General features: G+C 46.4%; 1 protein-coding gene across 1 annotated transcript in view; it reads right to left on the bottom strand.

The window, feature by feature from the left end:
- CD99 (CD99 molecule) overlaps nucleotides 1-12,822 on the bottom strand; it is a 39,925-nt gene that overhangs the window by 5,341 nt on the left and 21,762 nt on the right. The window contains exon 8 of the mRNA XM_011934294.1: nucleotides 10,689-10,802. Coding sequence (XP_011789684.1) covers nucleotides 10,689-10,802 — 114 coding nt within the window. The remainder of the gene's footprint in view (nucleotides 1-10,688; nucleotides 10,803-12,822) is intronic.

Below are 12,822 nucleotides of genomic sequence, written 5' to 3'. Positions count from 1 at the left end.
ACCATGCCCAGCTAATTTTTTGTATTTTTAATAGAGATGGGGTTTCACTGTGTTAGCCAGGATGGTCTCAATCTCCTGACCTCGTGATCCGCCAGCCTCAGCCTCCCAAAGTGCTGGGATTACAGGCCTAAGCCACAGTGCCCGGCCCTCTTATTCCCAAATTTCTATTAAAAAATGTTTCAAACATGCCACAATGTAAACAGGGTCATCTCCCCAAATGTTGTCAGTGTCGCTTCTTTTCCGACGCACAGCATAAGCCAACAGAATTGGAAACGCATAAGAGATGCACAGATCTATAGGTATTTATTTCTTTCCAGTGTTGGTGTGAAGGAACACCCACGTTTTCAACACAAAGGGAAGCGGCAGAAGCAGCTCATCGAATCTGTGGCCATGCGTTTCCCACTCACAAAGACCGTACTATTTGTAAAATGGCCCCATCTGTGTTTCGAATGCCTTCATAAAGGGACACGTTTGTATGGTGCAGCAGTGTAACTTTTCTTTTCTTTTTTTTTTTTGAGATAGAGTCTCGCTGTGCCACTCAGGCTGGAATGCAGTGACGTGATCTCAGCTCACTGCAACCTCCGCCTCCAGGGTTCACGCCATTCTCCTGCGTCGGCCTCCCAAGTAGCTGGAACTACAGGCGCCGCCACCACGCCCGGCTAATTTTTTGTATTTTTAGTAGAGACGGGGTTTCACCGTGTTTGCCAGGATGGTCTCAATCTCCTGACCTCGTGATCTGCCCGCCTCGGCCTCCCAAAGTGCTGGGATTACAGGTGTGAACCACCGTGCCGAGCCAGCAGCGTAACTTTTAACGACAGCAGCAGAGGCAGCCTCGCCAGTTTATACTACACGAACTCATGGTTTCAGCCGTTCTTCCCTAACCACTAAATGACTCCCACATAAAGAGGCCAAAGTTCTATGATTTAAGAAAAAGAAAGAGAGGAAAAACCCCCAAAGAGGAAAACATTTGAAACAATCTGAAAATGTTCAGCACAAATGTCATTTGTTCTGCTGGTGGCAAGTTGTCAACACGGGTGCATTTTGCAGCCAACTGTCCTGGCTAGAAATTGAAAATGTGCATTCATTTCAGAGGACAAATAATTTCTCCTTCCCCCCTCACTGGTTAAAAAGCATAAAAGATATTCTTTTTATTCCTGTAATTTTATAAAACACTACATAAAAGCTGGCAAGTTTTAAAGAGGGAAAAAGTCAACTGAAAAGAATAAAGTCTCACAAGGGCAAAGTTCATCTGGGGCAACAGTTCCAATATCACAGACCTCTCAGGAGAACTGGTCTCATGAGATGCTCCGTACACCCCCACCCACGTACCCTTCCTGTCAAAACTTAGACCAAGCACGCCCCATCTGACAAGTCAACTTCAAACAATTCGTGGTGCGTTTCTTTCAGGTTAGAAATCATTTTTAGCTATTAGAACCATTAAGCAAAGTAATATGCCTTTAATGGGTATAAAAGTAATATGCTTTGTGAATATATATTTATACACACACACACCATGCACTTGGGACCAATCCTGAGACCATATACCTGAGGATCGCTGTCTAGCAGTGGCTAATCTTTAAGTGGTGTTAGGACAGACACTTTGGGAAACACACAGGACATTTTGGACTCAGTCCTGTGGTCATTGGGGGGCAGCTTTCATTGCATCAGACTTGAGACACCTTGGGACACATCCTTCAAAGAGTGGGGGGCTGTAAAGGTGACCTCTGTGAGGTGACCAGACCCATATGGGTCAGGGTTTTGTGCCCTCACACCATACAGTGCCCCAACACAGGAGGATCAAACCATCCATGCTCAGCTAGAACTACGGCTAAACCATAAGGGAGGCTGTGCCTCATTTCCACAAGAGGGCAAATAAGAAAAGTAAAATAAGAAAAAAGCAAAAGGAATATGAAAAAAGAGGAAAATAAGAAGAAAAAAAAAAGAAATCAGAAAAGTCAAAGAAACAAGAGGAAAAGAATGAAGAAAAATGGAGAATAAAAGTAAAAAAAGAAAAATAAGTAAAGTAAGATAAAAAAAGAAAATGCAAAAAGGAAAACAAATAAGAAAAAAGAAATAAGAGAAAAAGAAAAGGAAATAAGAAACAAGAAACAAAAAAAGTAAAAGGAATAAGAAAAAAGAAAAAGGGCCAGGCACAGTGGCTCATGCCTGTAAATCCCAGCACTTTGGGAGGCTGAGGCAGGCAGATAACCTGAGGTCAGAAGTTCGAGACCAGCTTGGCCAACATGGAGAAACCCTGTCTCTACTAAAAATACAAAAATTAGCTGGGTGTAGTGGTGTGTGCCTATAGTCCCAGCTACTCAGGAGGCTGAGGCAGGAGAATTGCTTGAACCCAGGAGGTGGAGGTTGCAGTGAGCCAAGACTGCACCACTGCACAGCAGCCTGGGCAACAGAGTGAGACTTCATCTCGAAAAAGAAATAAAAGAAAAATGAAAAAAGAAGAAAAGTAAAAAAAGAAAAAGAAATAACATCTAACAAAGAAGAAAAGTAAAATAAATAGAAGGAAAAGAAGAAAGAAAAAATGGAAAGAAAGAAAAAAAGAAATAAGAGAAGTAAAAGAAAGAAAAAGTTAGAATCGATTACGCTGAAGAACAAGTCAGTGGACTTCCGAAACGGAAGGAAAATCCAGGTACAATGTGTGTTTCAGGCACATGGGAGAATCTGAAGACGACGCCCGGAGAGGCTCTATGCTCAGACATGTGAATAGGGACCTGACCACCCAGCAATTCCCAACAGGCCTTAGAGTGTGAAGATCAGGAGATGTCTGGGTGATTCCTCAACATATGAATTTTGTTTTTCTAGGAACCAAGATGTGCACCTGTTTGGAACACTGATCACAGAAAGAGTTAAGAACCGCTTCATAGGAAGTGCAGTGAGAAATGCAAGTCAAGGGCTGGCCACCCCGGGTCCCAGTTTGTTCCCTTGGCAGGGATGGACTTGGGGACAAAACTCATTAAAACATGGAAGTCACTGCCCTGTTACATTTACGTTTAAAAGAACATATCTGTACTTCTCTTCATTTTCTGAAGCTCTTTTTTTTTTTTTTTTTTTTTATTATACTTTAAGTTCTAGGGTACATGTGCATAACGTGCAGGTTTGTTACATATGTATACTTGTGCCATGTTGGTGTGCTGCACCCATCAACTCGTCAGCACCCATCAATTCATCATTTATATCAGGTATAACTCCCCAATGCAATCCCTCCCCCCTCCCCCATCCCCATGATAAGCCCAGTGTGTGATGTTCCCCTTCCCGAGTCCAAGTGAAGCTTGGACTTCTGAAGCTCTTGTGCAGAAATATGATTTGCTATAATGAGCTTCTGTGCATCAAGAAAGGCAAAAGCATATGGAATTGAAGGCAGAGAATCTATCATGTGAGTGAGAATCCCATTGTGGTGGGAATTTGCCAGCGGGGTGAGGGGAGTGGCAGATGGAAGGGTTTGCTTTAAGGCTGCATCTTAGCAGATAAAACGATTACGGTCAGGATGCTCCGCAGGCCTGGGCTGGGTTCTCTGCTCACCCCTAGGTCTTCAGCTCATCTGAAATGGAAGGTTGAAAGAGACAAAAAAATAATAATAAAAAAAAGTAAACTGGTGCTAGGTCTGCTTTTGCTGTGCGCTGGGGCCCCCAGCAGCAGGGAGGTGTTAGAAAGAGCTGCTCTGAGCAAGGAGGTAACGGGAAAAGAGGCTCAAAGTGTGAGAGTGGGAAGCAGAAACCAAAATTAAGGAGTGGAGGAAGGGAGAGACAGAGGAAGGCAGGGAGGGAGGCAGGGAACAGGGAGGGCAGGAGGGAGGAAGGAAGGAGGGATGGGGGAAAGGAAGGGAGGAAGGCAGAAAGAGAGGGAAGGGACAAGGAGGGAAGGAGGTTGGAAAAAAGGAAAGGGGGAGGTATGGAGAGAGGGAGGAAAGGAGGGAGGAAGAAGTGAAGCAGGGAGGAGGGAAATGAGGGAGGGAGGAAAGGAAGGAAGGATGAAAAGGAGGGGGGAAGGGAGAGAGGAGGAAAGAGGCATGTAAGAAAAGGAGAGATGGATGAAGAGAGGAAGAATAGAGAGAAGAAAAAAGAAAGGAAGGAAGGAAAGGAGGAAGGGATGGAGGGAGAAAAAAGGAAGGATGGAGGGAGAAAAAGGAAAGAAGGAGGGAGGGATGGAAGGAAAGAAAGAAGGGAGAGAGAAAAAAAGGTACATAAGAAGAAAAGCGAAGGAAGAAAGGGAGAGATAGAGAAAAGGGAGAAAAAGGAAAAAAGGAGGAAAAGAAGGAGGGATGGAAGGAAGGGAGGGAGGAAGAAAGAGGGAGAGTTCAAAAAAGAATGAAAAGAAAGAGGGAGAATTGAGGGCAAAGGAAGAAAGAGAAAAGCAGGGAAGGAAGAGAGAAAAGGAGGGAGGGGGAAAGAAAGGAGGAGGGAAGGAACAAAGGCAGAGAAGAAGAGAAAGAAGGAGGCAGGGAGAGCCAATAGCCTATCTTGCCAAAGCCTCAGGAAAGCCACTGTGAGCCCAGGACCCTGGTAATCACAGCGTTAGGACCAGCCACCGCACCCAAAGGAAGGCATCCTTAACACCCCGTGCCAACCACGGAAGCTGGGCTCTGTGGGAAGCGGTCAGGCTCCGTGCGGTTAGTGGTCTGAGCCAGGTCCTCCGTGAAGCCAACACACCCAGATGCAAAGTCACAGACGCCGAGTGCATGAGAGAAGCAGCTTTTTTTTTTTTTTTTTTTTTTTTTTTTTATTATACTTTAAGTTCTAGGGTACATGTGCATAGCGTGCAGGTTTGTTACATATGTATACTTGTGCCATGTTGGTGTGCTGCACCCATCAACTCGTCAGCACCCATCAATTCATCATTTATATCAGGTATAACAGGCCCCTTCATATCATGTGGACAAAAACCAGGAGAAACCCAAGCGCCACAAACTCAAATCTGTAGGAAGGGAGGAAGGGAGGCTGGTGCAAAAGTAATTGTGGTTTTTGCCATTAAAAGTAATGGCAACATAGCAAGACTGTGTCTCTACAAAAAAAAAAGGTAAAAGATTAGCTGAGAGCCACCACACTCAGCTAATTTTTTTTTTTTTTTTTTTTTTTTACATTTTTTGTAGACACGAGGTCTTGCTATGTTGCTATTACTTTTAATGGCATAAACCGCAGTTAGCTTTGAACCAACATATAACAGACAGAGCCGTCTGATTCCACAAGGAGTTTCTAATCCGTGAGCCCCAAAACATAACACTGCAAAGCTTCTCGATAAATCTATATCAAGCTACGGGATTTGATGACGGCATCTCCTTGTTGGAAAGATGCAGAAGACTCACCTATGTCTACCCACTTGCCTGGGACTAATTTTAATGTAAATTTAACAAACACCGCAAATTTCAATGCAATGACACAGTCCTGGAAAATGAGTCTGTAACGGTATCCCCAAAATTGGGCATGGTTTCTTTTCTTTTCTTTTTCGGAGATAAAGTCTCACTCTTGTCCCCAGGTTGGAGTGCAGTGGCTCGATCTTGGCTCACTGCAACCTCTGCCTCCCAGGTTCAAGCGATTCTCCTGCCTCAGTCTCCCAAGCATCTGGGATTACATGTGTGCGCCACCATGCCTGGCTAATTTTTGTATTTTTAGTAAAGCCGGGGTTTCACCATGTTGGCCAGGATGGTCTTGAACTCCTGACCTCAGGTGATCCGCCTGCCTCAGCCTCCCAAAGTGCTGGGATTACAGGCATGAGCCACTACGCCCAGCCCATGGTTTCTTGAAGGACTGGGGCATGCTATACTCACATCCTTCTTATGAAATCTCCAAGCTCCCCATAAACCTATGGGGTTGCAAGATCTCAAAATCACCATCCCAGAAATCAAACCCATAAAGCAAAATCCTGCCACAGAGGCTGAGGGCTCTGACATCTTTCGTCTTCCGGATACCTCGATCCAACATCACAATTCCCTATCTACTAATAAAACTGTGTCACTGAGATAAACATTAAACTCATTTTATAATTTAGGTATAAAAACCAAGATGTGAGTGGATGCAGTTGGAAAAGTCCTCTTTCGAGGCAGGGTCTTGGTATTTATAGAATAGTGCCTTGTTTTCGTTTTCTTTTTTTCTTTCTTTCTTTTTTTTTTTTTTGAGACAAGAGTCTCGCTCTGTTGTCCAGGCTGGAGTACAGTGGCACAATCTTGGCTCACGGCAACCTTCGCCTCCCAGGTTCAAGCAATTCACTGCCTCAGCCTCCCAAGTGGCTGGGATTACAGGCACCCACAACCAGGCACAGCTAATTTTTGTATTTTTAGTAAAGATGGGGTTTCACCATCTCTTGCTTCTCTTATCATGCTTTATTTATTTTCTGTTTAGTCCTTTGATTTGTGCATTTACAAAAGGCCAAGAATATCAATCCCTGGACAACTAGAAAGCAAACCAGGAATTGCAAGTTGGACCTTCTGTTAATTTGGCATCAGAATAAAAGACTTATGGAAAATATTAGAAGAAAATTACCCTAGCATCTCAGTAGTACAAAGTGAATCTTGGACTCCCTCGAGCCAATTCTTCAGAAAGGATGCTTTCTTAAAAAAAATTATTTTGGGGGCCGGGCACAGTGGCTCACGCCTATAATCCCAGCACTTTGGGAGGCCAAGGCAGGCAGATCATGACGTCAGGAGATCAAGACCATCCTGGCTAACACGGTGAAACCCTGTCTCTACTAAAAATACGAAAAATTAGCTGGGCATGGTGGCACGCACCTGTAGTCCCAGGTGCTCGGGAGGCTGAGGCAGGAGAGTCGCTTGAACCCGGGAGGCAGAGGCTGCAGTGAGCTGAGATCGCGCCATTGCACTTCCAGCCTGGGTGACACGGAGAGACTCCGTCTCAAAAAAAAAAAAAAAAAAAGTTATTTTTATATCTAGAGACAGGGTCTCTGTCTGTCGTCCAGGCTGGAGTGCAGTGGTACAATCATGGCTTACTGCAGCCTCCAATTCCTGGGCTCAAGCAATCCTCATGCCTCAGCCTCCAGAGTAGTTGGGACCACAGGCGTAGGCAAGCACGCCCAGCTAATGTTTTACATTTTTTGTAGAGACGAGGTTTTGCTATGTTGCCCAAGCTGATCTTGAACTCCTGGGCTCATGCAATCCTCTTTCCTCGGACTCCCAAAGTGCTGGGATTACACGTGTGGGCCACCAGGCCGGGACACATTTGCTTTTGTTCTTGAAAAATCTAGGAAAATTGTTTCTACTCAGTGAGAGCTTTCATTGTTCATGCCTGCCCCATCTCCTGCAATAAATGAGGATAATGCTCCCACCCAAGACCAAGACCCAGGGGTGGGGGCGTGGATAAGGCAGAGGAAATACTGTTTTTCCTTTTCCCAACTCTATTTCCAAATTTTTGACAAAATCAAGCCCATGAAGCCTCCTGGGTGCTTTCCCAAGTTTGTGCGTCTTGGGATGTGCTATGGTGAGGCTCTAGGTCTCCACCCAAATCTCATCTTGAATTGTAATTCCCATAATACCCACGTGTCAAGAGAGAGACCAGGTGGGGGTCACTGAATCATGGCGGAGGTTCCCCCATGCTGTTCTCATGACAATGGGATGGTGCATTGCGTCCCCTTCTGCCATGATTGTAAGATTCCTGAGGCCTCCCTGCCCATGCTGAACTGTGAATCAATTAAACCTCTTTCCTTCATGAATTACCCAGTCTTAGGCAGTTCTTCATAGCAGTGTGAAAACAGACTAATACAGGATGTGAATATGAAATAGCATTACAAGATCCCAAAAGTTCCTAAGACTGCACACACAAGGTAATAAATATCCTTTGTAACTCATGAATCCAATTTGGGTTGACCCAAAGATTTTCAGAGAATCATCAATCAGAGATTTTGTAGTTTAATGCGAAAGTGTTCAACAATTATCTGAGATTCTAAAAAAGAGCTAGAGGCTGGGTGCTTTGACTCATGCCTATTATCCCAGCACTTTGGGAGGCCAAAGTGGGGGGATCACCTGAGGTCAGGAGTTCGAGACCAGTGTGTTCAACATGGTGAAACCCCGTCTCTACTAAAAATACAAAAATTAGCCGGGTGTGGTGATGCACACCTGTAATTCCACCTACTTGGGAGGCTGAGGCAGGAGAATTGCTTGAACCCAGGAGGCAGAGGTTGCAGTGAGCCGAGATTGCGCCACTGCATTCCACTCGGGGTGACAGAGTGACACTCCGTCTCAAAAAAAAAAAAAAAAAACCGAGAGTTTAAAATAAAAGATCTAGAATATTACACATCCTGTTCTGGCAAACAAGCCTTTCTTACCTTCTGGTTGAATATTATGTTGTGAGTTGAACAGTTTCAGAAAAGAAAAAGAAATGCCATTGAAAAGGAAACACAAATTCCCTTCCATTGTGTCCCTATTGTTTTAACCTCTCTGTTACTTCTAGAAGCAGCAAGAGGCGAGAAGAATGTCTTGCCGTTTGCTTTTTTCCAACGTGGTTCTAATTGTAGGTCTCTTATAGGCACATCTCCTTGAAGGTGGTAATCTGTCCATTTGGGCCCCGCTCAACACCGCCATTCAATCAGCCAAACACCAGCTGGGCACGATGGCTCATGCCTGCAATCCCAGCACTTTGGAGGGTCATGGCGGGCGGATCACCCAAGGTCAGGAGTTTGAGACCAGCCTGACCAACATAATGAAACTCTCTCTACTAAAAAAACAAAAATTAGCCGTGCGTGGTGGTGTGCAACTGTAATCCCAGCTACTCGGGAGGCTGAGGTGGGAGAACCCGGGAGGTGGAGGTTGCAGTGAGCCGAAATGGAGCCATTGCATTCCAGCCTGGGTGACAGACTGAGACTTCATCTCAATAAATAAACAAACAAACAAACAAACACCATTCCCACTAGTCCACCCACCAGGTAGGAGGCAACTGTCTTCCACACACTGCCCAAAACCCCACAGCAAGAATGGGATATCAATACCAGCAGCTCATTTAAAGTCTGGAGACCTGAAAGCTGTTTAGGACTCTCCATTTTACACTCTAAATAATGTCTGTGGATGTCAAATGCTGGAATGATGGGAGATTATGGGGAAACTCCACCCCTACGGTCTAACTTTGTCCATACCAGCATCTATTCAAATGTTCTAGGAATCTCCCTGAAATCTTCAGGAAGCAGTGCTTTGGGAGGATGACATCAGTGACCAAGAATGAGTCAGGACTTAAGATCTAAGTAGAGTGAGACGTTCAGACACCCAGAGGCGTGAAGGACCCCAGGGGCTCCTCCATAAAACAGTAGTTGTTGGCCGGGTGCGGTGCCTCACACCTGTAATCCCAGCACTTTGGAAGGCTGAGGCGGATGGATCACTTGAGTTCAGGAGTTGGAGACCAGCCCGGCCAACATGGTGAGACCCGGTCTCTACTAAAAATACAAAAATTAGCCGGGTGTGGTGGTGGGCGCCTATAATCCCAGCTACTCAGGAGGCTGAGGCAGGAGAATCGCTTGAACCTGGGGGGCTGGAGGACGCAGTGAGCCGAGATTGCGCCACTGCACTCCAGCCTGGGCAACAAAGCAAAACTCTGCCTCAAGAAAAAAGATAAAAAATAAGAGTAGCTGTTCCTGGTCGATGAGATCCCTGCAAACCACACTGCTTGGTCATGCAAGAGGGAGGCCAGAGCTAAATACAACTGCCCAGTGATGCATGCACGTTAGCTGTGTTCCAAATAGCAGGGTTTACTTCCCAACTTCACGGCGGATCCTAAATGATTTAGGGACTTTTGAATACGAGATCCCAAAGAGCCTGCTGACTGGCCTAGGAGGACTGCAATGGTGAGTACGTGCTCCTCCTAATTCCCCTGTAAATTTTAGTCCCGACCCAAGAAACTTCCCAGGTCCTGGGTGCTTGTAGGTTTTCAGTACTAACAGAAAGGGAATCTGCAGTGCTGGTTTTTGTTTTGTTTTTTGAGATGGAGTCTCGCTCTGTCGCCCAGGCTGGAGTGCAGTGGCGCAATCTCGGCTCACTGCAAGCTCTGCCTCCTGGGTTCATGCCATACTCCTGCCTCAGCCTCCCGAGTAGCTGGGACTACAGGCGCCGCCACCACGCCCGGCTAATTTTTTGTATTTTTAGTAGAGATGGGGTTTCACCATGTTAGCCAGGATGGTCTCGATCTCCTGACTTCATGATCTACCCGTCTTGGCTTCCCAAAGTGCTGGGATTACAGCTGTGAGCCACTGTGTCCGGCCTTGTGCTGGGTTTTAACTTAACTCTCCTGGGTGAAGAAAGGACCGTGGCAGCCCCCTCGTCACGGCTCTCCTCCTAATGATGACACTGATTATAAATAACAAGGCAGGAATCATCAGAGCTAAGTGTCTTCCACCTTTGCTCTCTGCAGGGAAACTTGTGGAGGCTTTCCTGCAGGACTGTCTCTAGCCCCCGCAACAATTCCTCAGCGTATGTACCAACCATTTCCCACTTTGTAGACATAACAAACCCAAGCACTGCAGCAGTGAGGAACTTGTGAACTTTCACACAACGAAACACAAGGCAGGACAGCCCTGGAATCAAAGCCAGAAGGTCCGACTCCACAGTTTGAGCGGTTTCACGGACCACCAGCCACTGGGCACCTGTTTCGTGCCAGCCTGAATGTGGTTTCTGCCTTTTAAAGAAAGCACAGTTTTCCAGTCAGCAAGGCATGAAGGAGTGGCACCAGCGGAGCGAGCCTTACCGTTCGCTTTGAAGCACAGCTTCTTTTTCTGGTAAGCAATGAAGCTAGAGATGGCTCCGGCCACGGCGACCACGACGGCCCCCACAATCCCGGGGATCACACCTGGGGCGTCCGCTACAGGAGGAAGCACACAGCATCATGACTGAGACACGCACGGTGCAGAGAAGATCCCAGGGAGCAGTGGCTGGCAGAGACAGTCAGTCTGAGAGCACCAAGATCCTCAGAACATCTCAGTCACCTGAGCTGACCGATTTGCAAAGGGAGCACGCCGAGAATGGTACGCAGGAAGGCAAAGCAAGGCACAGCCTCCCATCGCCAGTCGTGCTGGGCAGACCTGGTCGGACCGTGGAGGGATTGGAGCAGGGAGAAAAGAGACATGAAGAGAGGCCAGCGAGGTACAGGAAGCAGCTCAGCAGAACCAAGGCAGAGACAAAGAAAGACAAAGACCGATGGAAGGAGAGAGCTGGGTCTGGGCGCAATGGCTCACGCCTGTAATCCCAGCACTTTGGGAGGCCAAGGCGGGTGGATGGGTGGATCGCCTGAGGTCAGGAGTTCGAGACCAGCCTGGTCAACATGGTAAAACCTGTCTCTACAAAAAATACAAAATTTAGCTGGGAGTAGGGGTGGGTGCCTTTAATCTCAGCTACTCGGGAGGCTGAGTCTGGAGAATTGCTTGAACCCGGGAGGCGGAGGTTGCAGTGAGCCGAGATCATGCCACTGCACTCCAGCCTGGGTGACAGAGCAATTTACCATCTCAAAACAAAACAAAAAAGAGAGAGCTGGACATCAAACCTGGAGGAAAGAGCCCAGGTAGGGGCAGAAGATGAAGCAGCAAAGACCTGCAATGCTTGGTACTTTGCCATAGCGTTCTGTATCGTTAGAATGTTCCTTTTTCACCCCCTGAAAACAGCTTTGGGTTTCAATGCAAATATTTTAAATCCATCTCTATTTATTATTATTATTGTTTATTATCTTGAGATGGGTTCTTGCTCTGTCAAACAGGCTGCAGTGCAATGATGCAATCATAGCTCACCGCAATCTTGAACTCCTGGGCTCATGAGATCCTCCCACTTCAGCCTTCTGAGTAGCTGGGACTACAGGTGTGCACCACCATGTCTGGTTAATTACTGTGGTTTTATAGAATTGGGGTCTTGCTATGTTGCCCAGTCTGATCTCGAACTCCCAGCCCAAAGCAACCTGCCTGCCTAGGCCTCCCAAAATGCTGGGATTACATGCATGAGCCACCACACCCAGCCTATTTTTTTTTTAATGTCATTCCAGCAATAATTCTTTTTTGTTTTTGGGAGACACAGTCTTGTTGTGTTGCCCAGGTTGGAGTGCAATGGTGCAGTCTCGGCTCACTGCAACCTCTGCGTCCCGGGTTCCAGCTAGTCTCCTGCCTCAGCCTCCCAAGTAGCTGGGATTACAGATGTGTGCCACCACCACTGGCTAATTTTTGTATTTTTAGTAAAGCCGGGGTTTCACCATGTTGGCCAGGATGGTCTTGAACTCCTGACCTCAGGTGATCCGCCTGCCTCAGCCTCCCAAAGTGCTGGGATTACAGGCATGAGCCACTACGCCCAGCCCATGGTTTCTTGAAGGACTGGGGCATGCTATACTCACATCCTTCTTATGAAATCTCCAAGCTCCCCATAAACCTATGGGGTTGCAAGATCTCAAAATCACCATCCCAGAAATCAAACCCATAAAGCAAAATCCTGCCACAGAGGCTGAGGGCTCTGACATCTTTCGTCTTCCGGATACCTCGATCCAACATCACAATTCCCTATCTACTAATAAAACTGTGTCACTGAGATAAACATTAAACTCATTTTATAATTTAGGTATAAAAACCAAGATGTGAGTGGATGCAGTTGGAAAAGTCCTCTTTCGAGGCAGGGTCTTGGTATTTATAGAATAGTGCCTTGTTTTCGTTTTCTTTTTTTCTTTCTTTCTTTTTTTTTTTTTTGAGACAAGAGTCTCGCTCTGTTGTCCAGGCTGGAGTACAGTGGCACAATCTTGGCTCACGGCAACCTTCGCCTCCCAGGTTCATGCCATTCTCCTGCCTCAGCCTCCAGAGTAGCTGGGATTACAGGCATGCACCACCATGCCCAGCTAATTTTTTGTATTTTTA

Source organism: Colobus angolensis, unplaced genomic scaffold (genome assembly GCF_000951035.1).
Source record: "Colobus angolensis palliatus isolate OR3802 unplaced genomic scaffold, Cang.pa_1.0 Scaffold133, whole genome shotgun sequence".
Lineage (NCBI taxonomy): Eukaryota > Metazoa > Chordata > Mammalia > Primates > Cercopithecidae > Colobus > Colobus angolensis.
The sequence above is the reverse complement of the archived record's forward strand: the minus strand, read 5'-3'. Positions and strand labels throughout refer to the sequence as shown.